The sequence below is a fragment of the Balaenoptera ricei genome, chromosome 8, assembly GCF_028023285.1.
Source record: "Balaenoptera ricei isolate mBalRic1 chromosome 8, mBalRic1.hap2, whole genome shotgun sequence".
NCBI lineage: Eukaryota > Metazoa > Chordata > Mammalia > Artiodactyla > Balaenopteridae > Balaenoptera > Balaenoptera ricei.
The window spans coordinates 109798912-109823155 of record NC_082646.1 but is presented as its reverse complement, the minus strand read 5'-3'; the positions used below and the strand labels follow the sequence as shown (position 1 = coordinate 109823155).

At 50.2% G+C, this 24244-nt stretch overlaps 1 protein-coding gene across 2 annotated transcripts in view; it reads left to right on the top strand.

The window, feature by feature from the left end:
• The window catches only part of MRPL21 (mitochondrial ribosomal protein L21), a 36844-nt gene that overhangs the window by 6851 nt on the left and 5749 nt on the right, over positions 1–24244 (top strand). The window contains exons 4-7 of one of the 2 annotated variants that reach the window (XM_059932248.1): positions 253–416; positions 2121–2173; positions 2546–2649; positions 5278–5395. In XM_059932248.1, the coding sequence (XP_059788231.1) occupies positions 253–416; positions 2121–2173; positions 2546–2649; positions 5278–5342 (386 nt within the window). In that variant the 3' untranslated portion in view covers positions 5343–5395. Of the gene's footprint in view, positions 1–252; positions 417–2120; positions 2174–2545; positions 2650–5277; positions 5396–24244 lie in introns of those variants that run through there. The other variant, XM_059932249.1, reaches the window with a different exon arrangement.

Sequence of the window (24244 nt, the reverse complement as noted above, 5' to 3'; positions counted from 1 at the left end):
GATGGCAGGGGGAAGGGGGCTTCTGAGCCGTCAGGGCACGATCGTCTGTGAGAGCCCCGTGTGCCCCGAGCGCCCAAGTGCCACCTCCTGGGAGCAGCGGCTCACCCTGGGCCTGCGGCGGGGAGAGCGAGGAGGGGCTGCTCGCACAGGCCCTGCCCCCGCTCCAGGGATGCTCAGGGCCGAGGCTGCAGCGGAACAGAGGGCCCCCGGGTGAGGGTGTAGCTGTGACCCTGACCGCCCTTCTCCCCGCAGAGGTCGTGGAGAAGGTGAACGAGCTGATCGCCCGGGGCTGCTACGGCAGGCTCTTCGCCGTGGTGCACTTTGCCAGCCACCAGTGGAAGGTGACCTCTGAAGACCTGATTTTAATTGAAAACAAGTTAGATATTGCGTGTGGAGAGAGGATCCGGTTGGAGAAGGTGAGACTGTGGGTCAGCTCTGGGGACATGGCAGGCTGGCCGGGTGGGCACGGTGGGGTCAGGGGGGTGTGGGCAGAGCTGCTCCCCGAGGGCGGCCCAACTCGGTAGGGCCCCTCCTTACAGGGAGACGATCAGCACGTTTCTCTAAGGAGGAGCGTGTGTCTGTGGGTTTGCCTCACGTCTCCTTAGCGTATATTCTTAGAGGAAAATATCTGATCACAGGTACAGTGAAAATGTAAAGAGTAAGATGTAAAGAGTTCTCAGGCCCAGATTTATGAAGAGAAAATGTTGCGTTTCGGCTCGAACGCTCCCCTGACGTTAGGCGTGGCAGCTGCCGCTGTCCTGAGCAGTCAGCACTGGTTTAGAGGCATCTCGCAGGGCGCTGGCCATCTTCCGACCCTCCTGACTGCTGCATGCTGTGTCCTGCATGTTTAGCCAAGCGCTTCTGCACTCCGCTTATGATTCTGTTTGCTGTGTTTGGGGGCCTATTTGGTTTTTGCCTATTCTACTTCTGTTCGTAAAACTGTAGATAAAATATGAGATTTCTGTACCGGATCATTTTTTTTGGACGTAGTTAACTGTTGGTATGATGTGATATAACGTACGGTTTTCTTTATAATTTAAAACTCCTCCTTCCTTTGTGATTATAGATTCTTTGCATATTTACACCCAGGGGAGCATTAAACTCTCCTTTCTCAGACGGTCTTCTCACAGCCTGTGATCCGAGCAGGACCACGGCTCAGAGCTGAACCAGGGCGCTGTGTGGACGCCAGCAGCCAGCACAGCCCCTTCTCCTTGGTGACCCCCGTGGTTCTGTCACGAGCTCATGAACAAGAGTACATTTACCTTTTACATCTAAAATAAGAGACTTCTGGAGTGTGTTTGTGAGGATTTCTAAAAAGACATTATTTTGAAACATTTCACATTAACAAAAACACAGGAAGCTCCACCTAATGCAGCTGGTTTTTCATAACGTAGGAAACCCAGCAATAGAGAACGTGTCGGGCTGAGAGTGAGTCAAGCAGGACTTCGTTATTTGTCATCACCTAGCGCGCATAGCCCACTGATGTTATTATAAAATAGGCTTTGTCTTTAGACAGTTAAGCTTGGTGCAATCGAGTCTTTTTCTCATCAGGAGAGTTTCAGACAGTCTCCCAATGTGTAATGAGAACCCCACTGCACTTGGGTCGCAGAGCTGTCTTCACCTGAGGCCACACTTGGCGCCACAGTTTCCCTCCGGTGAGAGAGGCTTCCTGGCCGTGCAGGATTTTGCTGTCATTAAAAGAACACCTTGAACCTCAATCTCTGCAGTATCGGCAGGACTGTGAACTGCATAAAGGACACCACAGTCTGGGTTGTGCATTTTTTCCCCGTATGTATTACACGTCAATAAAAAGTTGTTATTTTTTAAAAGCCACTGTTGCCATAGGAGGTTACCCGCTCACCGGGATGACCAAGTTCCGTGTGTCCGGGTCTGACAGCGCGGCGTGTCCGCAGGCAGCCCGGCGCCCCTGCACACACAGCCACGCCGCCCGCTGGCGCCCCCTCCGTCCCAGGTTGAGGGAGTCGCTAGTTAGATAGCAGAGCAAGCCCACGTCTTGGTTTCGGGGAGCCGACACCTTGCTTCCTTTCCGGCGTGCTCGGGTCGCTGCCTGTTCTAGGGGCTTTGTGTTATTTGCTGGTAACACGCCTGTTTGATTCCAGGTCCTGCTGGTTGGGGCCGACGACTTCACGCTGCTCGGCAGACCCCTCCTCAGGTAACGTGCTCTCAGATGCCGGCGGGGGGGCTGGGCAGAGGGGCTCCCGTCACACCCGCTGCGACCACCAAGCTCAGCGCGCTGACACCTCTCACCGTGGGTGTGTGGTGTCCCGCGCACAGAGCATCCAGAGCAAATCGTTGGCCTGTTCCTCATTCACTGCGATTTGGCCCTTTTAAGATTCGCTGTGGCGCGACACTGTTCTTTGTTGTGCTTTTTGGTAGTTTTCACGGTGTCTGCAGGGAGGGCGTATGACGTTGACAACCCGCAGAAAAGGAAGTTAAACTTTATTTAGATGTTCTCATGTGAAGCACTAGTAAAACTGAAAAATAATCAGGAAGGTACATTACGGTTCGTTTTCCTCTCTTCCAGAAAGGATCTTGTTCAAGTAGAAGCCACAGTCATTGAAAAGACAGAATCGTGGCCAAAAATCAATATGAGATTCAAGAAAAGGAAAAACTACAAAAGGAAAAGAAGTAAGTTGGAGAAAGCATGGCTGCTGCGTTCCCGTCCTCTGGGTGCTGCCCCGCGTCCTGCGCTGGGCCAGGCTGGACGGGGACCTGCCCTCCGCCGGGCGCTCTTGGGGGTGCAGCGGCCCAGAGACCAGCGAGACCAGTGAGAGCTCTGCCCGCGTCCTGGCCCTGCCGGGGAGGGGCGGGTAGCAGTCGATAACCACTCCGGGGCATGTGGAGGGCGCGGCCCTGGGAGACGGCAGTGGCAGCTGGGTTCCTGCCGGGAAACCCAGAAGCAGGTCACGTGTCCACCACGGGGAATGGACGAGCAAACGGAGATTCTCTCCGTGGGATGTTGTCCAGTGCAGTGGATGGCCCACCTCCACACGGCAGGGACCATCTTAGACTGTGTGAAGCCCGGAGGTGGGCAGAGCTCAGCCTCGTGCTGCCGGGCACGCGCTCGCGCCCGCACGCGTTATGCACACGCATACGACGCCACGTTTTTAAAGGAAGAACGATTACGGGCGTGGCTGCCTCTGGAGGGCGGGGAAGGAAGGAGTCACAGATGCACAGGGATCGTGCGTCCCGTGTTCCGGTTCCCGTGGGCGGCTCGTCCGACTTCATCTTACCGTGACGCTTCGAGCGTTCGTTCATGTTTATTCCGTGAAGCAAAGGCAGGTGGGGACAGCCTCCTCAGAAGGTGGTTAAAGAGAAGAGGTGGCGGCTGGAAGGGTGTGAGGTCGAGGATGGGCTGGGAGGCGGAGGTGGGGCTGGTTTGTTTGAAGGAGCGAAAGAGGCTTTGGGGGAGGAGGGAGGCCCGTCTGGAGCCCGAAGGAAGGGAGTCCTGGGAGAGAAGGTCTGGAGAGGCTTCCCTGGGGAGGCAGCAGGCGGGGTGGCCCCTGGAGGGCCAGGGCATCGGGATGCTGGTGGGATGGTGCGGGGAGGGTAGGCTCGAGCACAGGGGCTGACAGACCAGGGACGGGAGGGCCCTCCATCCTGTCCCCCGGCCGAAGGGGCGTCCAAGCGGCATGCGGTGCCCCGACGTGTGGTGCCCCTGGTTTAAAGGGCCGGTAACAACGGGTGTCACCAAGGTGGGTCTGCTGGGAGGGGGCAGGGGATGGAGGCGCGAAGAGGTGAGGTCAGAGGTCAGAGAGGTGAAGAAGCAGCGCCCCTGTGTGGACTTGCCGCTGGTTCTGGCAGGTGCAGCGCGTGGGGTGGGCAGAACCTCAGCCAGGAAGGGAGGAAACGGCGGCGGGAAGGGCTGGCACCTGAGGGGGGGACTTCACAGCAGGGCCCTGCCCCAGGGGCGCAGGCAGGGCCTGGTGAGCGGGAGTGGAGAGGCCGCCGCATCCAGCGGCCTTGTGGTGACTTGTGGGAGTTGGCGGCTCAGCGTAGGGACAGGAGGGGAGCCTGTGCCGCCTGTGCCCTGAGTGGGGGCAGGAGACCCCGCTCTCCCTGCCTGGCCTCACGGAGCAGGGCCGGGACGAGGGTTCACGGAGGGAGCCCCCTCGGCCCTCACCCAGCCGTCGCTGCCCACTCTCCACGGCCTGGGCTGTGTCTCCCCCATCTCCGTGACCCCATGTGACCTTTCGTTCCCATCCAGAGCCCCCTGCCATTGCCCAGTAAACCCACAAGCAGGAACAGAACTGTCCCTGCAGGGGCCTCCACTGGAGGTCACAGCCCCTTGGGGTGGGACCCACAGGCTGCAGCATCCTGTCTCAGGAAGTGTAGTTGGCCCCCTGTATCCCCGTCTGCCACACTCGCAGAGTCAACCAGCCACAGATTGAAAATTTGCAGGAGGGACGTCCCTGGTGGTCCAGTGGTTGACTCCGCGCTTCCAATGCAGGGGGCGCAGGCTTGATCCCTGGCCAGGGAACTAAGGTCCCACATGCCACAACTAAGAGCCCGCGTGCCTCAGGGCCAAAAAAAAAAAAGTAAAGAAAATTTGCAGGAAAAAAACATCCCAGAGAGTTCCAAAAAGCAAAACTTGAATTTGCTTCACCAAGTACTTACATAGAATCTATATTATACATTGTATTTACACCTGTTCATATGGCATTTACAGTGTTTTAGGCCTCACATGTGACCTAGAGATGGTTTAGAGTATACGGGAGGGTGTGTGTAGGTTACATGCAGACACTAGACCCTCTTATTAAGGGGCTTGAGCGTCCTTGGATGCCGGTGTCCTCGGGGGTCCTGGAACCCATCCCCTGCAGATGACGAGGGACGATGTCTGTCTCTCACAATCCTCGGTTACAAACGGTGAAACGTACCAGAGACGGTAGCTTCAGCTTTACTAGAGTTGGGCCAGTAGGGAGCCTCTCCTGTGCCCTCCGCCAGCTCCAGTAGCCCCAGCGTAGCCAGAAGGGGTGCCCCCACCCATGCAGGGCAGGGGTCTCTGGGCACGTGGGGGCGTTGCAGCCCCTGCGGGGTCTGACGGGGCTCACGGAGCGAGTGGTGAGGCAGGTGGTCAGCGATGAGCAAAACCTCGGCCTGTGGGACATCACTGGGTGCCCGGTTCCGCCCAGCTGCGGGGCGGTGCTGGTGCAAGGCAGACCCTCGAGGAGAGAGCGGGCAGCGGCCGGGTCTCGCGGTAGCTGGTCGACAGCGTCCGGATCTGTGTTCATGCCCGGGCCCTGCTCTGTCTTGCAGTTATCGTGAGTCCTCAGACCGTCCTCCGGATAAACACCATCAAGATTGCTCCATGTCTGTGCTGATCGTCCAGCTAATGTTTCTAGAAATATAAAAATAAATCCATTTTCCGAGGAGACCGGGTTTCCGTGTTGTGGTGTAGGTAGCTCTGCTGTAAAAAGCTCAGTCCTGTTGTGGCTTGTTTGAGGCTGAGCGCCCTGACTGGGAGCTTGTTCTTAGTAAGGAATAGCCTCCCTTAGCTGGAGGAACCAGGAGTTCGGGAAGAGTTACACGCGTGGCCCTCCCAGGGCTGGAGCCGGGATGCTTGTGTAAGAGACAGGCTGATGTTACTGGCTGCCCTCCACCGGGCACCGCAGGGGCGTGACGTGGGGGACACAGCTGGGGCCCAGGAGCTGACGCCAGGAGAGACACGATCTGGATTCCACTCCTGGGCAAGATGTACAAAAACATGAGCAAATTCCATCCCTTGGGTAATCCAATTACCTGTTTCTAGTGATTTGCTTTTCTAAGAAGCTGAGATACAAACCAGGCCAGTGTATCTGGGTGCAGAGTCCCTGCCCTGGTCCTTTTGCTCCGCTGGGTCCAGCAGGGAAGGAGGACCACAGTGCCCGACGGGGGCACTATGTCCAAGGCCAGGGCGCGGCGGTGGGGCTGCAGAGCTGGGGCAGCGCAGCACGTCTGGGAACTGGATGTGAAGTGACAGAGCAGAGGGGCCAGAGCAGTTTTGAACTTGATCCTAAAGGCAGCCTCCTGTCCCTGAAGGGTTGGGGGCTGCTGTCTGGGGCGGGTCAGGCCGGCAGCTGACCCCTGTGACAAGGGAGGGGTCCTGAAGCAGATGGGCCAGGGCTGGAGGGCAAATGGAAGGACGTGGAGGTGGGGGTCGAGTGTAGGGAGCGGGGGTCTCCCGGACAGCCCAGGCTCCTGGTTCTGTGTCCTTCACAGAGGCCGGGCTTCCTCCAAGAGAATAGTTAGGGCTTTCAAGAGACACAATAAAACCCTTTATCAAACTGTAGTTAATACTTTCTTCCGGAGTCCCATGACGGGGGAATGAGAAAGGCGGGCGGCACGGCACCAGGAGGCCTCCCCCTCTCCTCCCTGCCCCCTTTCAGGTACCCAGTCGCCCTCGGGGATGCTGGCGGATGCCGGCTGGCCAGGCCCATGGGGACACTCCCCCTCCTGCAGTGCCCTCCATGTACAGCAGGGGGCAGCAGTCCCGCTGGATGCGGAGATTCTGGATTCCGGCCGCTGGTTACTGGCTGCAGTGCCCCTGGGGTGGGCGGCAGGGATGGTGGGCCGACCTCAGAGCGTGGGTGTGCTCCCTCTGACACCGCCGCGTCAGGATCTGTGATAACTTTCCACACGCTGTAGCTCGTGTGGACCGCTCTGAGAGCCACGGCTCTGGATCCCGGGGCCTGGCTCTCTCCGGGTCCTCTCGGCCAGCCTAGGGCCCACTCCTGTGGTCCGTTTTACCTGTGCAGGTAAGATGGGAACCACCTCCCACATCCTTCAACTTACGCACATCCATATGCTTGAAATACAGAACAGATTCTGAAATCATCTGTCGTAGTCAGGCAGCACAGCTTACGTAGTTGGGGAGGGGGTGGGTGGCTCCGGACCCAGACTGACCTGGGTGTGAACCCCAGACCCACCCCCCAAGGAGTCCTTGGGCACGTTATCTGGTCCCTGGGCCTCAACTACTCATCCCTCAAATGGGGGCGATACTAGTACCCACCCTCTGGACCACCGTGAGGGTTCTGGGCGACAGCAGCTGCTCCGCCTAGGCAGCATTTGTGATCCTAGAAAGAGGCAGAGCCACCGTGCTCTGGGGAGCGGGTGACGCGCCTGTAAAGCACTGACGTCGGTGTCGAACTGGTGGAAGATTTCTCCTTTTAAAAGCGGGACTAGGCATCATTCACAATAGCCAGGAGGCAGAAATAACTCGTGTCCATCCTGATGGATAAACAGATGTAGTCTACACCTACAATGGACGTGTTTATTCGCAATAAAAAAGGAATGGTGAGGACTCCACGTTTCCACTGCAGGGGGCACAGGTTCGATCCCTGGTTGGGGAACTAGGATCCTGCAAGCCGCCACAGCCAAAAAAGAAAGGAGTGGCATTCTGACACTTGCTACAGCACAGATGACCTTGAGGACAGTGTGCTGAGTGAAAGAAGCCAGACACAAAAGGACAAATACTGTATGATTCTACTTATGTGAAATACCCAGAATAGGCAGATTCATAGAGACAGAAAGTAGGTTAGAGGTCATCAGGGGCTGGGGGAGGGGAAACACAGAATTCTCACTTCCTGGGCACCAGGTTTCTGTTTGAGGTCATAAAAAAAGTCCGGAAGTGGATAGTGTGATGGTTGCACAACATTATGAATGTCATTAATGCCGATGAATTGTCAGTTAAAAGTGGTTAAGTTGGTAAATTGTATGTTATGTATATTTCACCACAACTTTTTAAACAAAGGGAAAAAACCCACTAGGTTAATGAGTCACATCAGTTGACTGAAAAAAAAAAAAGGCAAAAATTGGATTCCCGTGGCTGTCGTTGATGACTGTTCCCTCCCAGCTGTTCTTGGCCGGTGACTGGACACTGCAGCTGCAGGTCACCTGGGCTTGGCAGGGGGCTCCAGCCACACCACCCTCACCGCCTGTCATCTCGCTGCCTGCCGGGCCCTCCCAGGCCGGTGTCTCTGTTCCCTTTTTCACAGGAATACTTTGCTGCTCGGTCTGCGGTGGGGCCTTCACCTCCAAGCACCTGCTTGCCTCCCTGCCCCCGCTCCGCCCCGTTAATCCAGACCCCTGCCCAGCGGGCACCACCTTGGCCTCGCCCGGCTCCCGAGCTCAGGCTGTCCCTCCGTCCTCCGCCCAGTTCCCTCCGCCAGGCTGCAGGGCCAACCCTCTCAGGGCCAGGTGTGGCCCGAGACCCGAGTCCGCGGTCACCCCAAAACCTCCCAGCGGGTCCCAGCGGGTCCAGACAGATAGCGGGGGCGGAGCATGTAGGGAGAGCGTGAAAGGGGACGATGGGATGCAGGACAGCCCCGGGCCAGGCACGAGGGCTTTGATCAGACTGTCACCTCCGTTACTAACCAGGGGGCCTGGCTGCTACTGAAACGTGTCACGAGCTCAGATGGGGCTGTGGAGCTGTCCCATCTCAGCAGGTCCCTCCCCAGGTCACTGTCTCTGCTCCCCGTCTTGTACCTGGTGTCAGCACACGTGTATTTCTCTGTCCCGGGTTTCTCCTCTGCCTCCCTCCCCCACTGGACCGCCAGCTCCAGGAGGGGGGAACGTATCTGTTTTACCCACTAACGTACACTCAGCATCCAGGACCACACCTGGCCCGCAGCAGGGATGCAGGTGAATGCACGAATGTCTCCGTCACAACCCCTAATTCCATGCTGCTGCTGACCAGGGGAGGGCTGAAGGGGCTCCTTCCATCTGCGGGGTGGGTGTCAGCCTGTGCTCGGGGCCGCAGGCGTGGGGGCTTGGGGGCTGGGGGAGGCGGAGGGTCGGTGGAGCCTGCCCAGTGGCGTCGGGTGAGGCGGCTGGCCCAGCAGTTTTACAGAAAAGATGGAGTCCTCGGTGTCCAGCAGGACCACAGTCAGAGCTCTACAAACATTGAAGATGTAAGTTGGGACTTCCCTGGCGCTCCAGTGGTTAAGACTCCGCGCTTCCACTGCAGGGGGCACAGGTTCAATCCCTGGTCGGGGAACTAAGATCCCGCATGCCGTGCAGTATGGCCAAAAAAAAAATTTTTTTAATACTTTTTAAATAAAGATGTAAATTGCTCTACAGTGCCGGCAGGGCTGCTCTGCTTCCTGCAGGTGAGCCCAGCTGTCAGGAGGGCAGCTTCCTCCCGACATCTCCCCACCCCGGGCGCCTCGGACTCCTGGGGCCACTTCCACTGAGTCAGGGCGCAAACCCGCAGGGCCTGGTTCTCGGAGATAAGGGCGGCACACCTGGCGGCTGGGTGCCCCTTGACCCACTTCCTGCGAGGCCCCGCGGCAGAGACGGGGAAATGCAGAACCCAGGCTGCTCACCTCCCTAGAGACGCCGTCTGGCTTTCTTCTTCCTCTGCTCCTGTGGGCGGCCACCAGAGACACATCGTCCCCTTGGAACCCGGGCAACGCTTCCAGGAGTCCAGCCCTACCCCAGGCTCCTGATAAGAGTTCAGGACTGGCAGCGTCGTTATCAGGTTGTCCTGGAACGATCTCGGGGGGACAAAGACCACCTTGCGGAGGGATCATTTCCAAGTAAAACTGCCTGGCGTGGGGCCGGCCTGCAGCCAGCAAGCCAAAGAGGAGTGTGTGCGAGTGTGGGGAGACGCAGCCCCTGCCCCTAGGGGACGAAGGAGCGGAGAGTTGACGCCATTGCTGGGAGGTCCATGCAGGTCAGACCTTGACAGTGGAGACATCTGTGAGCTGCTCTGGGCTCAGGCCTCTGGGCCAGGTGCACTAAATCATCTGCACCTCCAAGAGCCCTGCAACGTGGGTACTGTCGTTTCTCACCATTTTACACACAAAGAAGCTAAACCATAGAGGGGTGACGGTGTTTCTTCTTGGTTCCCCAGATCTGATATGGGCGGCCAGGGTTGAGGAAGCTCAGCGGCCAAGTCTCCCCTCTTTTTTTTTTTTTTTTTTAAACTTTGGTTTTATTTTATTTATTTATTTATTTATTTATGGCTGTGTTGGGTCTTCGTTTCTGTGCGAGGGCTTTCTCTAGTTGTGGCAAGTGGGGGCCACTCTTCATCGCGGTGCACGGGCCTCTCATTATCGCGGCCTCTCTTGTTGCGGGGCACAGGCTCCAGACGCGCAGGCTCGGTAGTTGTGGCTCACGGGCCTAGTTGCTCCGCGGCATGTGGGATCTTCCCAGACCAGGGCTCGAACCCGTGTTCCCTGCATTGGCAGGCAGATTCTCAACTGCTGCACCACCAGGGAAGCCCCGAGTCTCCCCTCTTAACCGAGGCCAAGGGAGATCTTCCTGGGGCTGAAGGTTTGGACAAATAACGAACTGAGGGGGGGGGTTGTTTGTTTTTTTGTTTTTTAATATAAATTTATTTATTTTTGGCTGTGTTGGGTCTTCGTTGCTGTGCACAGGCTTTCTCTAGTTGCGGCGAGCAGGGGCTACTCTTCGTTGCAGTGCGCGGGCTTCTCACTGCGGTGGCTCCTCTTGTTGCGAAGCATGGGCTCTAGGTGCGGGGGCTTCAGTAGCTGTGGCGCGCGGGCTTAGTTGCTCTGCAGCATGTGGGATCTTCCCGGACCAGGGCTCAAACCCGTGTCCCCTGCATTGGCAGGCGGATTCTTAACCCCTGCACCACCAGGGAAGCCCCTGAGGGGTTTTTTTGAATTGTTCAAAGTGGTGTCTTGAAACCCCCCAAGTCTTAAACCTGGGGCCCAGATGTAAACCTGGGTGGAAGCCATAACCTGGGCCTCAGACGCCAGCCGAACCCCCCGACGCTGCACTCTGGAGCAGAGAAGGCAAGTGCCCAGTGCCCTGCATGACTCAGACCTGACGCCCGGCCCTCAGGCCACTGCACCTGACCAGGAAGCCCCTGACAGGAGGCCGCCCCTCAGGCATCTCTGGGACCTGAGGAGAGGAGTCCCCGCTAGGACGCCCGGCTCTCAGGTGACTCCATGACAGGACGGCTGCCTGAGCCGTGTGGCTGACAGGGTCTTGGTGCTCCGGCCTGCTGTCAGGCCTGAGCTTCTGAGGTGGGAGAGCTGAGTTCAGGACATTGGTCCACCGAAGACCTCCCAGCCCCACGTAATATCAAACAGCAAAAGCTCTCCCAGAGATCTCCATCTCGATGCTAAGACCCAGCTCCACCCAACAGCCAGCAAGCTCCAATGCTGGACAACCTTTGCCAAACAACTAGCCAGACAGGAGTGCAACCCCACCCATTAGCAGAGAGGCTGCCTAAAATCATACAAAGTTCACAGACACCCCAAAACACAGCACCAGACGCAGCCCTGCCCACCAGAAGGACAAGATCCAGCCCCATCCACCAGAACACAGGTACCAGTCCCCTCCACCAGGAAGCCTACAGAAGCCATTGAACAAACCTTACTCTCTGGGGGCAGACACCAAAAACAACGGGAACTAGGAACATGCAGCCTGCGAAAAGGAGACCCAAAGCACAGTAAGTTAAGCAAAATGAGAAGACAGAGAAATATGCAGGAGAAGAAGGAGCAAGGTAAAAACCCACCAGACCGAACAAATGAAGAAGAAATAGGCAGTCTACCTGAAAAAGAATTCAGAGTAATGATAGTAAAGGTGATCCAAAATCTTGGAAATAGAATAGAGAAAATACAAGGAACGTTTAACAAGGACCTAGAAGAACTAAAGAGCAAACAATGATGAACAACACAATAAATGAAATTAAAAATTCTCTAGAAGGAATCAATAGCAGAATAACTGAGGCAGAAGAACAGATAAGTGACCTGGAAGATAAAATAGTGGAAATAACTATCACAGAGCAGAATAAAGAAAAAAGAAAGAAAAGAATTGAGGACAGTCTCAGAGACCTCTGGAACAACATTAAACGCACCAACATTCGAATTATAGGGGTCCCAGAAGAAGAAGAGAAAAAGAAAGGGTCTGAGAAAATATTTGAAGAGATTATACTTGAAAACTTCCCTAACATGGAAAAGGAAATAGTCAAGTCCAGGAAATGCAGAGTCCCATACAGGATAAATCCAAGGAGAAACATGCCAAGATACATATTAATCAAACTATCAAAAATTGAATTCGAAGAAAAAATATTAAAAGCAGCAAGGGAAAAGCAACAAATAACGTACAAGGGAATCCCCACAAGGTAAACAGCTGATCTTTCAGCAGAAACTCTGCAAGCCAGAAGGGAGTGGCAAGACATATTTAAAGTGGTGAAAAGGAAAAACCTACAACAAAGATTACTCTACCCAGCAAGGATCTCATTCAGATTCAATGGAGAAATTAAAACCAGACAGGCAGAAGTTAAGAGAATTCAGCACCACCAAACCAGCTTTACAACAAATGCTAAAGGAACTTCTCTAGGCAGGAAACGCAAGAGAAGGAAAAGACCTACAAAAACAAACCCAAAACAATTGAGAAAATGGTAATAAGAACATACATATCAATAATTACCTTAAATGTAAATGGATTAAATGCTCCAGTCAAAAGACATAGACTGGCTGAATGGATACAAAAACAAGACCCGTATATATGCTGTCTACAAAAGACCCACTTCAGACCTAGGGACGCATACAGACTGAAAGTGAGGGGATGGAAAAAGATATTCCATGCAAATGGAAATTAAAAGAAAGCTGGAGTAGCAATTCTCATATCAGACAAAATAGACTTTAAAATAAAGACTATTACAAGAGACAGAGAAGGACACTACATAATGATCAAGGGATCAATCCAAGAAGAAGATATAACAATTGTAAATATTTATGCACCCAACATAGGAGCACCTCAGTACGTAAGGCAAATGCTAACAGCCATAAAAGGGGAAATTGACAGTAACACAATAATAGTAGGGGACTTTAACACCCCACTTTCACCAATGGACAGATCATCCAAAATGAAAGTAAATAAGGAAACACAAGCTTTAAATGACACATTAAACAAGATGGACTTAATTGATGTTTATAGGACATTCCATCCCAAAATGAAAGTAAATAAGGAAACACAAGCTTTAAATGACACATTAAACAAGATGGACTTAATTGATGTTTATAGGACATTCCATCCCAAAACAACAGAATACACTTTCTTCTCAAGTGCTCATGGAACATTCTCCAGGATAGATCATATCTTGGGTCATAAATCAAGCCTTGCTAAATTTAAGAAAATTGAAATCATACCAAGTATCTTTTCTGACCACAATGCTATGAGACTAGATATCAATTACAGGAAAAAAACTGTAAGAAATATAAACACATGGAGGCTAAACAATGTGCTACTAAATAACCAAGAGATCACTGAAGAAATCAAAGAGGAAATCAGAAAATACCTAGAAACAAATGACAGTGAAAACACGATGACCCAAAACCTATGGGATGCAGCAAAAGCAGTTCTAAGAAGGCCGTTTATAGCAATACAATTCTACCTCAAGAAACAAGAAAAATCTCAAATAAGCAACCTAACCTTACACCTAAAGCAATTAGAGAAAGAAGAACAAAAAAAAACCCCAAAGTTAGCAGAAGGAAAGAAATCATAAAGATCAGATCAGAAATAAATGAAAAGGAAATGAAGGAAACAATAGAAAAGATCAATAAAACTAAAAGCTGGTTCTTTGAGCTTTTTGATATTGATAAACCACTAGCCAGACTCATCAAGAAAAAAAGGAAGAAGACTCAAATCAACAGAATTAGAAATGAAAAAGAAGAAGTAACAACTGACCAACTGACCCTGCAGAAATACAAAGAAGCATAAGGGATTACTACAAGCAACTATATGCCAATTAAATTGACAACCTGGAAGAAATGGACAAGTTCTTAGAAAAGCACAACCTTCCAAGACTGAACCAGAAAGAAATAGAAAATATAAACAGACCAATCACAAGCACTGAAATTGAAACTGTGATTAAAAATCTTCCAACAGGGGCTTCCCTGGTGGTGCAGTGGTTGAGAATCTGCCTGCCAATGCAGGGGACACAGGTTCGAGCCCTGGTCTGGGAAGATCCCACATGCCGCGGAGCGACTAGGCCCGTGAGCCACAATTGCTGAGCCTGCGCGTCTGGAGCCTGTGCTCCACAACAAGAGGGGCTGCGATAGTGAGAGGCCCGCGCACCGCGATGAAGAGTGGCCCCCACTTGCTGCAACTAGAGAAAGCCCTCGCAAAGAAACGAAGACCCAACACAGCCATAAATAAATAAATAAATAAAATTAAAAAAAAAAAAAGACTTACTAATGACATTTAAAAATCTTCCAACAAACAAAAGCCCAGGACCAGATGGCTTCACAGGAGAATTCTGTCAAACATTTAGAGAAGAGCTAACACCTATCCTTCTCAAGCTCTTCCAAAATATAGCAGAGGGAGGAACACTCCCAAACTCATTCTACAAGGCCACCATCACCCTGATACCAAAACCAGACAAAGATGTCACAAAAAAAGAAAACTACAGACCAATATCACTGATGAATATAGATGCAAAAATCTTCAACAAAATACTAGCAAACAGAATCCAACAGCACATAAAAAGAATCATACACCATCATCAAGTGGGGTTTATCCCAGGAATGCAAGGATTCTTCAGTATATGCAAATCAATCAATGTGATACACCATATTAACAAATTGAAGAATAAAAACCATATGATCATCTCAATAGATGCAGAAAAAGCTTTTGACAAAATTCAAAACCCATTTAAGATAAAAACTCTCCAGAAAGTTGGCATAGAGAGAACTTACCTCAACATAATAAAGGCCATATTTGACAAACCCACAGCCAACATCATTCTCAATGGTGAAAAACTGAAAACATTTCCTCTAAAATCAGGAAAAAGACAAGGATGCCCACTCTCACCACTATTATTCAACATAGTTTTGGAAGTTTTAGCCACAGCAATCAGAGAAGACAAAGAAATAAAAGGAATCCAAATCGGAAAAGAAGAAGTAAAGCTGTCACTGTTTGCAGATGACATGATACTATACATAGAGAATCCTAAAGATGCTACCAGAAAACTGCTAGAGCTAATCAATAAATTTGGTAAAGTAGCAGGATACAAAATTAATGCACAGAAATCTCTTGCATTCCTATACACTAATGATGAAAAATCTGAAAGAGAAATTAAGGAACACTCCCATTTACCATTGCAACAAAAAGAATAAAATACCTAGGGATAAATCTACCTAAGGAGACAAAAGACCTGTATGCAGAAAACTATAAGACACTGATGAAAGAAATTAAAGATGATACAAACAGATGGAGAGATATACCATGTTCTTGGATTGGAAGAATCAACATTGTGAAAAGGACTATACTACCCAAAGCAATCTACAGATTCAGTACAATCCCTATCAAACTACCAATGGCATTTTTCACAGAACTAGAACAAAAAATTTCACAATTTGTATGGAAACACAAAAGACCCCGAATAGCAAAAGCCATCTTGAGAAAGAAACATGGAGCTGGAGGAATCAGGGTCCCTGACGTCAGACTATACTACAAAGCTACAGTAATCAAGACAGTATGGTACTGGCACAAAAACAGAAATATAGATCAATGGAACAGAATAGAAAGCTCAGAGATAAACCCACGCACATATGGTCACCTTATCTTTGATAAAGGAGGCAAGAATATACAATGGAGAAAAGACAGCATCTTCAATAAGTGGTTCTGGGAAAACTGGACAGCTACATGTAAAAGAATGAAATTAGAACACTTCTTAACACCATACACAAAAATAAACTCAAAATGGATTAAAGACCTAAATGTAAGGCCAGACCCTATAAAACTCTTAGAGGAAAACATAGGAAGAACGCTCTTTGACTTAAATCACAGGAAGATCCTTTTTGACCCACCTCTTAGAGAAATGGAAATAAAAACAAAAATAAACAAATAGGACCTAATGAAACTTCAAAGCTTTTGCACAGCAAAGGGAACCATAAACAAGACGAAAAGACAACCCTCAGAATGGGAGAAAATATTTGCAAATGAAGCAACTGACAAAGGATTAATCTCCAAAATATGCAAGCAGCTCATGCAGCTCAATATCAAAAAAACAAACATCCCAATCCAAAAATGGGCAGAAGGTCTAAATAGACATTTCTCCAAAGACAAACAGATGGCCAACAAACACATGAAAGGATGCTCAGCATCACTAATCATTAGAGAAATGCAAATCAAAACTACAACGAGGTATCATCTCACACCAGTCAGAACGGCCATCATCAAAAAATCTACAAACAATAAATGCTGGAGAGGGTGTGGAGAAAAGGGAACCCTCTTGCACTATTGGTGGGAATGTAAATTGATACAGCCACTATGGAGAACAGTATGGAGGTTTTTAAAAAACTAAAAATAGAACTACCATACGACCCAGCAATCCCACTACTGGGCATATACCCTGAGAAAACCGTAATTCAAAAAGAGTCATGTACCACAATGTTCACTGCAGCACTATTTATAATAACCAGGACATGGAAGCAACCCAAGTGTCCATTGACAGGTGAATGGATAAAGAAGATGTGGCACATATATACAATGGAATGTTACTCAGCCATAAAAAGAAACAAAATTGAGTTATTTGTAGCGAGGTGGATGGACCTAGAGTCTGTCATACAGAGTGAAGTCAGAAAGACAAAAACAAATACCATATGCTAACACATATATATATGGAATCTAAAAAAAAAAAAACATGGTTCTGATGAACCTAAGGGCAGGACAGGAATAAAGACACAGATGTACAGAATGGGCTTGAGGACACAGGGAGGAGGATGGGTAAGCTGGGATGAAGTGAGAGAGTAGCATTGACATATATACACTACCAAATGTAAAATAGCTAGCTAGTGGGAAGCAGCTACATAGCATAGGAAGATCAGCTTGGTGCTTTGTGACCGCCTAGAGGGGTGGGATAGGGAGGGTGGGAGGGAGACACAAGAGGAAGGGGATATGGGGATATGTGTATACATATAGCTGATTTTATTTGTTATACAGCAAAAACTAACACAACATTGTAAAGCATTCATACTCCAATAAAGATGTTAAAGAAAAAAAAAGTGGAGTCTTGCCAGCCTGGCAAGGCTGAACCCCACTTCTGCCACTTATTCCATCTGTGCCCTGAGCAAGTTTTTACTGTGTGCCTTGGTTTCCTTGTCTGCAAAGTGGGGACATTAGTGGGACTTCCCTGGTGGTGCAGTGGTTAAGAATCCTCCTGGCAATGCAGAGGACACGGGTTCAAGCCCTGGTCCGGGAAGATCCCACATGCCACGGAGCAACTAAGCCCGTGCACCATAACTACTGAGCCTGCACACTAGAGCCCGCGAGCCACAACTACTGAGCCCATGTGCCACAACTACTGAAGCCCGCGTGCCTAGAGCCCGTGCTCCGCAACAAGAGAAGCCACCACGATGAGAAGCCCACGCACCACAACAAAGAGTAGCCCTGCTCACCGTAACTACAGAAAGCCCGCGTGCAGCAACGAAGACCCAATGCAGCCAAAAATTAATTAATTAATTAATTAAATTAAAAATTAAATAAAATGACATTTAAAAAAAAAAGTGCGGACATTAGCGGCACCCGCCTTGCCTTGCACCGGTGGGCGTGCTGGGGTGAATGTGGGCATCATGGCTAATTGTTAAGGCACGCTGCTCAGCGGCTCACTGACACTTTCTTATCTTCCAGATAATTCTCTTCACAGGATGTTGCAATGCATACAAAAGGAAACATGTGATTTGCCTGCTCGTTTAAGGGAAGACTCTACTTTACTGTCAAACCCATACCTTGAAATTGAAACTGGTATTTCACCTGATAAGAAAAGTTCCTTAAGAAAACCTTCCAGGAATTCCCTGGCAGCCCAGTGGTTAAGACTCTGCACTTTCCACTGCAGGGGGCACGGGTTTGATCCCTGTTTGGGGAAGTTCCACATGCCACACGGCCGGAAAAAAAATTTTTTTAATTCAAAAAAATGAAGGGACTTCCCTGGTGGCGCAGTGGTTAAGAATCCACCTGCCAGGGGCTTCCCTAGTGGCGCAGTGGTTAAGAATCTGCCTGCCAATATAGGGGCCACAGGTTCAAGCCCCGGTCCGCGAAGATCCCACATGCCGCGGAGCAACTAAGCCCATGTGCCACAACTACTGAGCCTGCACTCTAGAGCCCACGAGCCACAACTACTGAAGCCTGTGCGCCTAGAGCCCATGCTCCACAACAAGAGAAGCCACTGCAATGAGAAGCTCACGCACCGCAACGAAGAGTACCCCTGCACACAGCAACTAGAGAAAGCCCACGCACAGCAACGAAGACCCAACGCAGCCAAAAATAAATAAATACATGAAAACATTTTTTTAAAAAAGTGAAACTTGGGGGGACTTCCCTGGTGGTCCAGTGGGTAAGACTCCGTGCTCCCAATGCAGGGGGCCTGGGTTCGATACCTGGCTGGGGAACTAGATCCCACATGCCGCAACTAAGACCCAGCAAAAATAAATAAATATTTTTTTTTAAAAGAGTATTAGAACTTTAATTAAAACTTTAGAACTTTAATTAAAAAAAAAAAAAGTGAAACGGGAATTCCCTAGCGGTCCAGGCAGCCCAGTGGTTAGGACTCCATGCTTCCACTGCAGGGGCCGTGGGTTCGAGCCCTGGTTGGGAACTAAGATCCCGGAAGCCATGTGGCATGGCCAAAAAAAAAAAAAAGTGAAACAATGCCTCTGAGAACGCAACAACGAAGTAGAAAGTAAATGACCAAATGCACAAAGAAAAAATGTAAGAGACCTGTGAATAGAAAAAACACCTGTATGTTTCTTCTCTGCTCTGCTCTTACGACCACCCTCACACTTCTCAGCACTCAGGACTTCACGTCTGGCCCCCCAGTGTGGAGCTTTCCCCACACCAAGCAATCCTCAGAATCTCGGGACACCAGCTGAGGGTCCTACAGCTGAATTCTGACACCACCCACCTGGAGAGAGCCCAGACCCAGTCCCACAAGACAGCCCCACTTCAGACGCCCATGGCAGGTCCAGGTTGTCACCTGTGCTTCTGACCGACAGCGATAAACTGGAGGTTTCCATGACTGCCTCCTCAGGGCTGACTGTTTGCTAGCAAGCCTCATAGAATGCACGGAAACAGTTTCCTTACTAAATTACTCACTTATTACAAAGGATACTAAGGGATGCGAATGAACAGCCAGGTGAAGAGGCACACAGGACAGTCCTGGACGGACCCCGAGCACAGAAGCATCTGCCCCCATGGAGTTTGGAGTCACCACACTCCTGGCACATGAATGTTCTTGTTCACCAAACCTGAAGTTCTCCAAACCCCGCACTTTAAGGATTTTTAACGAGGCTTCATTATAGAGGCATGACTTATTTTGGGGGGAAAAGTTTTTTTCCCAGCTCTATTGAGATATAGTCAACATGGAACACTGTGTAAGTTTAAGGTGTATGACATGATGATCTGATACACGTAGATATTGCAGAATGATGACCACCATGGCATCAGCTAACACCTCCACTGCATCCCATAATTACTAAGTTGGCATGATTGATTAAATCATTGGCCACCAGTGACTAACTCGACTTCCAGCCCTTCTCTGCTCCTCAGAAGTTGGGGGTGAGGCTTAAAGTTCGAACTAGGAGCTTTCCGAAAGTCACCCCATTAATATAAATCAGGTGTGGCTGAAAGGGACCAGTTATAACAAAAGACATACATTCCACTCTGGTGACTTTTATCCTTTCGGAAATTCCAGGAGTATGTTTTAGGAACTCTGCCCCAGGAACAGGGATGAAGACCAGATATACTTTCCTTATTATAAATCGCAACACAGCTTGGAGATGGTGTACAGTAGGGGTCCCCAACCCCTGGGCCGTGGACCGGTGTCGGTCCGTGGCCTGTTAGGAACCCGGCTGCACAGTAGGAGGTGAGCAGAGGACAAGCGAGCGAAGCTGCATCTGCTGCTCACCGCCACTCGTATCACCATCCCTCCCACCCCCGATCTGCGGAAAAATCATCTTCCACGAAACCAGTCCCTGGTGCCAAAAAGGTTGGGGACCACTGGTGTACAGGGTGTATAATGCAGGGAAATGGCTAAAGGAAATTCGAGAGGAGCGGTAACGTTTCTAGGATGATTTGCAGGAAAAACCAGCAGGAAGGAAGGACTAGAGAAGGGTCAGATCCACTGGAGCCCTCAGTCAGCTGCAGATCTGATGGGTGTTGGTAGCGGCAGATGGGCAGCCAGGAGGTCTTAAGGAAGGCCCAGAGCTCCCTCTGGGACTGTGGAGGGCTACTGGTGTCACAGCAGGTTGGGGACTCATTGCGGAGGTCCCACCAAAGCAAAATTGGCCAAGGTGGTCCCAACTGGACACCTGGGACCCTCCAAACACCTCCCCTCCCCTAGAGACTCTTGCCTTCTCTTTCTTGTCACGTCCCCATCCTTCCACTGGGGATGGGTATCTGGACCCCTGGGACCAGTGGCCTTTGTCCTTCCCTGAAGAGTGGGGAGGGGTCCAGGGGTGGGTGCAGGGCTAGGATGATGGGACCTGTCTTGCTGCCCCAGCAAGAGTGGGGCACCTGGAAACTTAAGACCACCATCCCGCACCTGTCCTTCTTACCTGATGTCTGTTCCAGAAGGAAGGGATTTCCCTGGGGCGAGGTTCAGCAGCAAGACCCTTGCCTATCACCACCGTTCCCAGGTTCCCTTCAACTTTGACCTTCCTGATTTCTGCTGTAGCCTACCAACATGGGTGTTAATACCTAACACTTTTCTCTAATTTCCCTCACTTTTGTTTTTTTACTTAAACCCTTCCTTTAGCTTTGTCATGAGCCATTAGAGCTATGAAGTCCTAGCCTTGATGTAGCAGCTGTTTATTGACACATATTAAACAAATGCCTAACTGTGAAAATCGAAACTGTGTTCCTGTGTCACCCGAATCTCATCCTGTGCCCGGACGCACCCAGACCACTTTCGGTTCCAGCCTCTACTGATCACTGGCTACGGGTCTTGAGCCAGTGCTCGACCCTCTCTAAGCCTCAATTTCCACCTCTGAAAAGTGGAGGGGACCTGGCAGGTGAGGTCACTGGAGGTCAGTTTACAGGTGGACTGCCTAGTGACCCACAGCAGGTGTGGGAGGAGTACTGCTTCCCTCTCCCCTTCTCTCCGCCTCCAGGCTCCGCCCACTCCATCACTACCTTTCATCCAGTGCTTGCTGTAGGCCAGGTGCTGCGCCAGGCACTTTGCGTGAGTTATCATAACTGTGAAAATTAGTAAAGGGAAACCTCATTAAAATGGATTCAGGAGGCCACAAGGGGGAGCTCTCACCACTTGACCTTAATTCAGATTCTCTGCAGGAAGTGACACTGCTTACTACATCCAGCAGGAGAAACAAAGATTTTCTCCTTGCCTGGCAACAGCTCAGCCCATGAGAGACTGTCATAACTCAGCCAATGAAAGGCCACTACACTTCCAGCCCCCAGTTTCCTCCAGTGGACTTTTTGTTTATAACAGTCCCTCCCAACTCCCCCTTCTCCTCTATAAAAGGGTTTCCTCTCCTCTGCTTTACCGGACTCGCATGTGGTTTGCCATGTTTGCATGCCTATATTGCAATTCTTTGCTGCTCCTGAATAAACCCATTTGCTGGTAAAATAACTGGCTATTTTATTGTTTTAGGTTAACATTTAATCCCAAAAAAATCCCATTGTGTTAGTCAGGGCTGTCCAGAGAAACAACCAATAGGCTATATATAGATATAGAGAAAGAGATGTATTATGAGAGATTGGATCATGCTGTTACGGAGGCTAAGTCTCACAATCTGTCATCTGCAAGCTGGAGACCCAGAAAAGTATAATTCTACTACAAACCTGAAGGCAAGAGAACAAGGGGAGCCAATGATATAAGTCCCACTCCAAGTCCAAAGTTTAAAAACCAGGAGCACTGATGTCCAAGGGCAGAGTATGGATGTCCCACCTCAAGCAGAGAGCAAATTCACCCTTCCTGGGGATTTCCCTGGTGGTCCAGTGGTTAAGAATCTGCCTTCCAATGCAGGGGACACAGGTTCGACCCTTGGTCAGGGAACTAAGATCCCACATGCCACGGAGCAACTAAGCCCGTGCGCCGCAACTACTGAAGTGGCACACTCTTCAGGGATCGAACCCGTGTCCCCTGCATTGGCAGGCAGATTCTTAACCACTGTGCCACCAGGGAAGTCCCAATAAATAAATATATTTTTTAATTATGAAAAAACAATTTGCCCTTCTTCTCCCTTTTTGTTCGATTCAGGCCCTCTGTAGGTTGGATGGTGCTGCCTCACTGACGAGGGCAAGGCCACCTTCTTTACCCACTCTGTGATTCAAATGCTAATCTCTTCTGGAAACACCCTCACAGACACACCCAGAAATAATTTTTTTTTTTTTTTAAACGTGATGATCCATTTATTTATTTATTTATTTATTTATGGCTGTGTTGGGTCTTCGTTTCTGTGCGAGGGCTTTCTGCAGTTATGGCAAGTGGGGCCCACTCTTCATTGCGGTGCGCGGGCCTCTCACTATCGCGGCCTCTCTTGTTGCAGAGCACAAGCTCCAGACGCGCAGGCTCAGTAACTGCGGCTCACGGGCCTAGTTGCTCCGTGGCATGTGGGATCTTCCCAGACCAGGGCTCGAACCCGTGTCCCCTGCATCGGCAGGCAGACTCTCAACCACTGCGCCACCAGGGAAGCCCAGAAATAATGTTTTATTAGCATCCCTCAGCCCCGTCAAGTTGACACATAAAATTAACCATCACACCCACGTAATTCTCACAATAATCTTATAATAATCTTTTATTATCCTTTAATTATCAATACAAATAAGGAAATTGAAGCTGGGAGAAGTTAAAAAAACACATCCAAGTCCACACTGCTAGTAAGTGGAGGCACCTGGCTTGAGGCCAGGTGGCCTATGTCCCGAGCCTCGCTGGGGAGGTTTGTGCCAGCAGGGGAGGAAAAAATTATTTTCCTCTACCCATCATAGGTTCTCCAGCCAGGGCTCTATAAATGAGACGGACCAAAGACAGGTTAATAAGAAAAAAGCAGGGACTTCCCTGGCGGTCCAGTGGTTGAGACTCTGTGCTTCCACTGCAGGGGGCACGGGTTCGATCCCTGGTGGGGGAACTAAGATCCCACATGCTGCGTGGTGCAGCCAAGAAGAATAAAAAGAAAAAGGCAAAAAGAAGTTTATTAACATGGTCATCTCATGTGGACACAAGGGAGCACGAGTGATGAGTAACCCACTGGGATAGTTAGAACTTGACCTTAAATACTATCTTAGCTTAAAACCAAGGAAAAGAGTATTTGGGCTTTGGAGTGGGAGGATACAAGTTATAGGAAGGTGACTGGGAAAAGAATGATAATCAAGGGTTGTTTAGTAAGGTTTGCTATGCAAGTTTGTCTGTTTTTTTTCATTTATTTTTATTTATTTGGCTGCATTGGGTCTTTGTTACTGCGCGCGAGCTTTTCTCTAGTTGTGGCGAGCCGGGCTACTCTTTGTTGCGGTGTGTGGGCTTCTTATTGCGGTAGCTTCTCTTGTTGCAGAGCACAGGCTCTAGGCTCGCAGGCTTCAGTAGTGGCAGCATGTGGGCTCAGTAGTTGTGGCACACGGGCCCTAGAGCACCTGGGCTTCAGTAGTTGTGGCATGGACTCAGTAGTTGTGGCTCACGGGCTGTAGAGCACAGGCTCAGTAGCTGTGGTGCACGGGCTTAGTTGCTCCGCGGTATTTGGGATCTTCCTGGACCAGGGCTCAAACCCGTGTCCCCTGCATTGGCAGGTGGATTCTTAACCACTGTGCCACCAGGGAAGTCCCGCTATGCAGATTTAAGTCTTATCTTCTCTATTGATGAGAGTTTCAAGTCCTATACCTCCTTGATTGGAGAAGGAGACTCTTTACAAAAGGAAATTACCTTTATGAATAAAAATTTCCGGGAATGCCCTGATGGTCCAGTGGTTAGGACTCGGCGCTTTCACTGCCGTGGCCCCGGGTTCAATCCCTGGTTGGGGAACTAAGATCCCACAAGCCGTGTGGCACAGCCAAAATTAAAATAAATAAATTTTTAAAAATTTCCTTTACAAAGGAAAACCTGTGCCCCATTTTTAGAGCTTTTCCTGTGTCTACTGGTTCTCAATGGCCTTTAAGTCAAAATAATTCAAAGGCCAAAGAGGCCTAGTTTGCGGTGGCATGTCTGGTGCCCCCAAACCTGCTTCTCCCCTCCACCTGCCTCAGAACTGCTCTCAGCCACTCTGAGGACCCTGTGCCTGGAGGCCCAGACTCCATCAGAGAAGCCTGTTGAGCTCAAAGA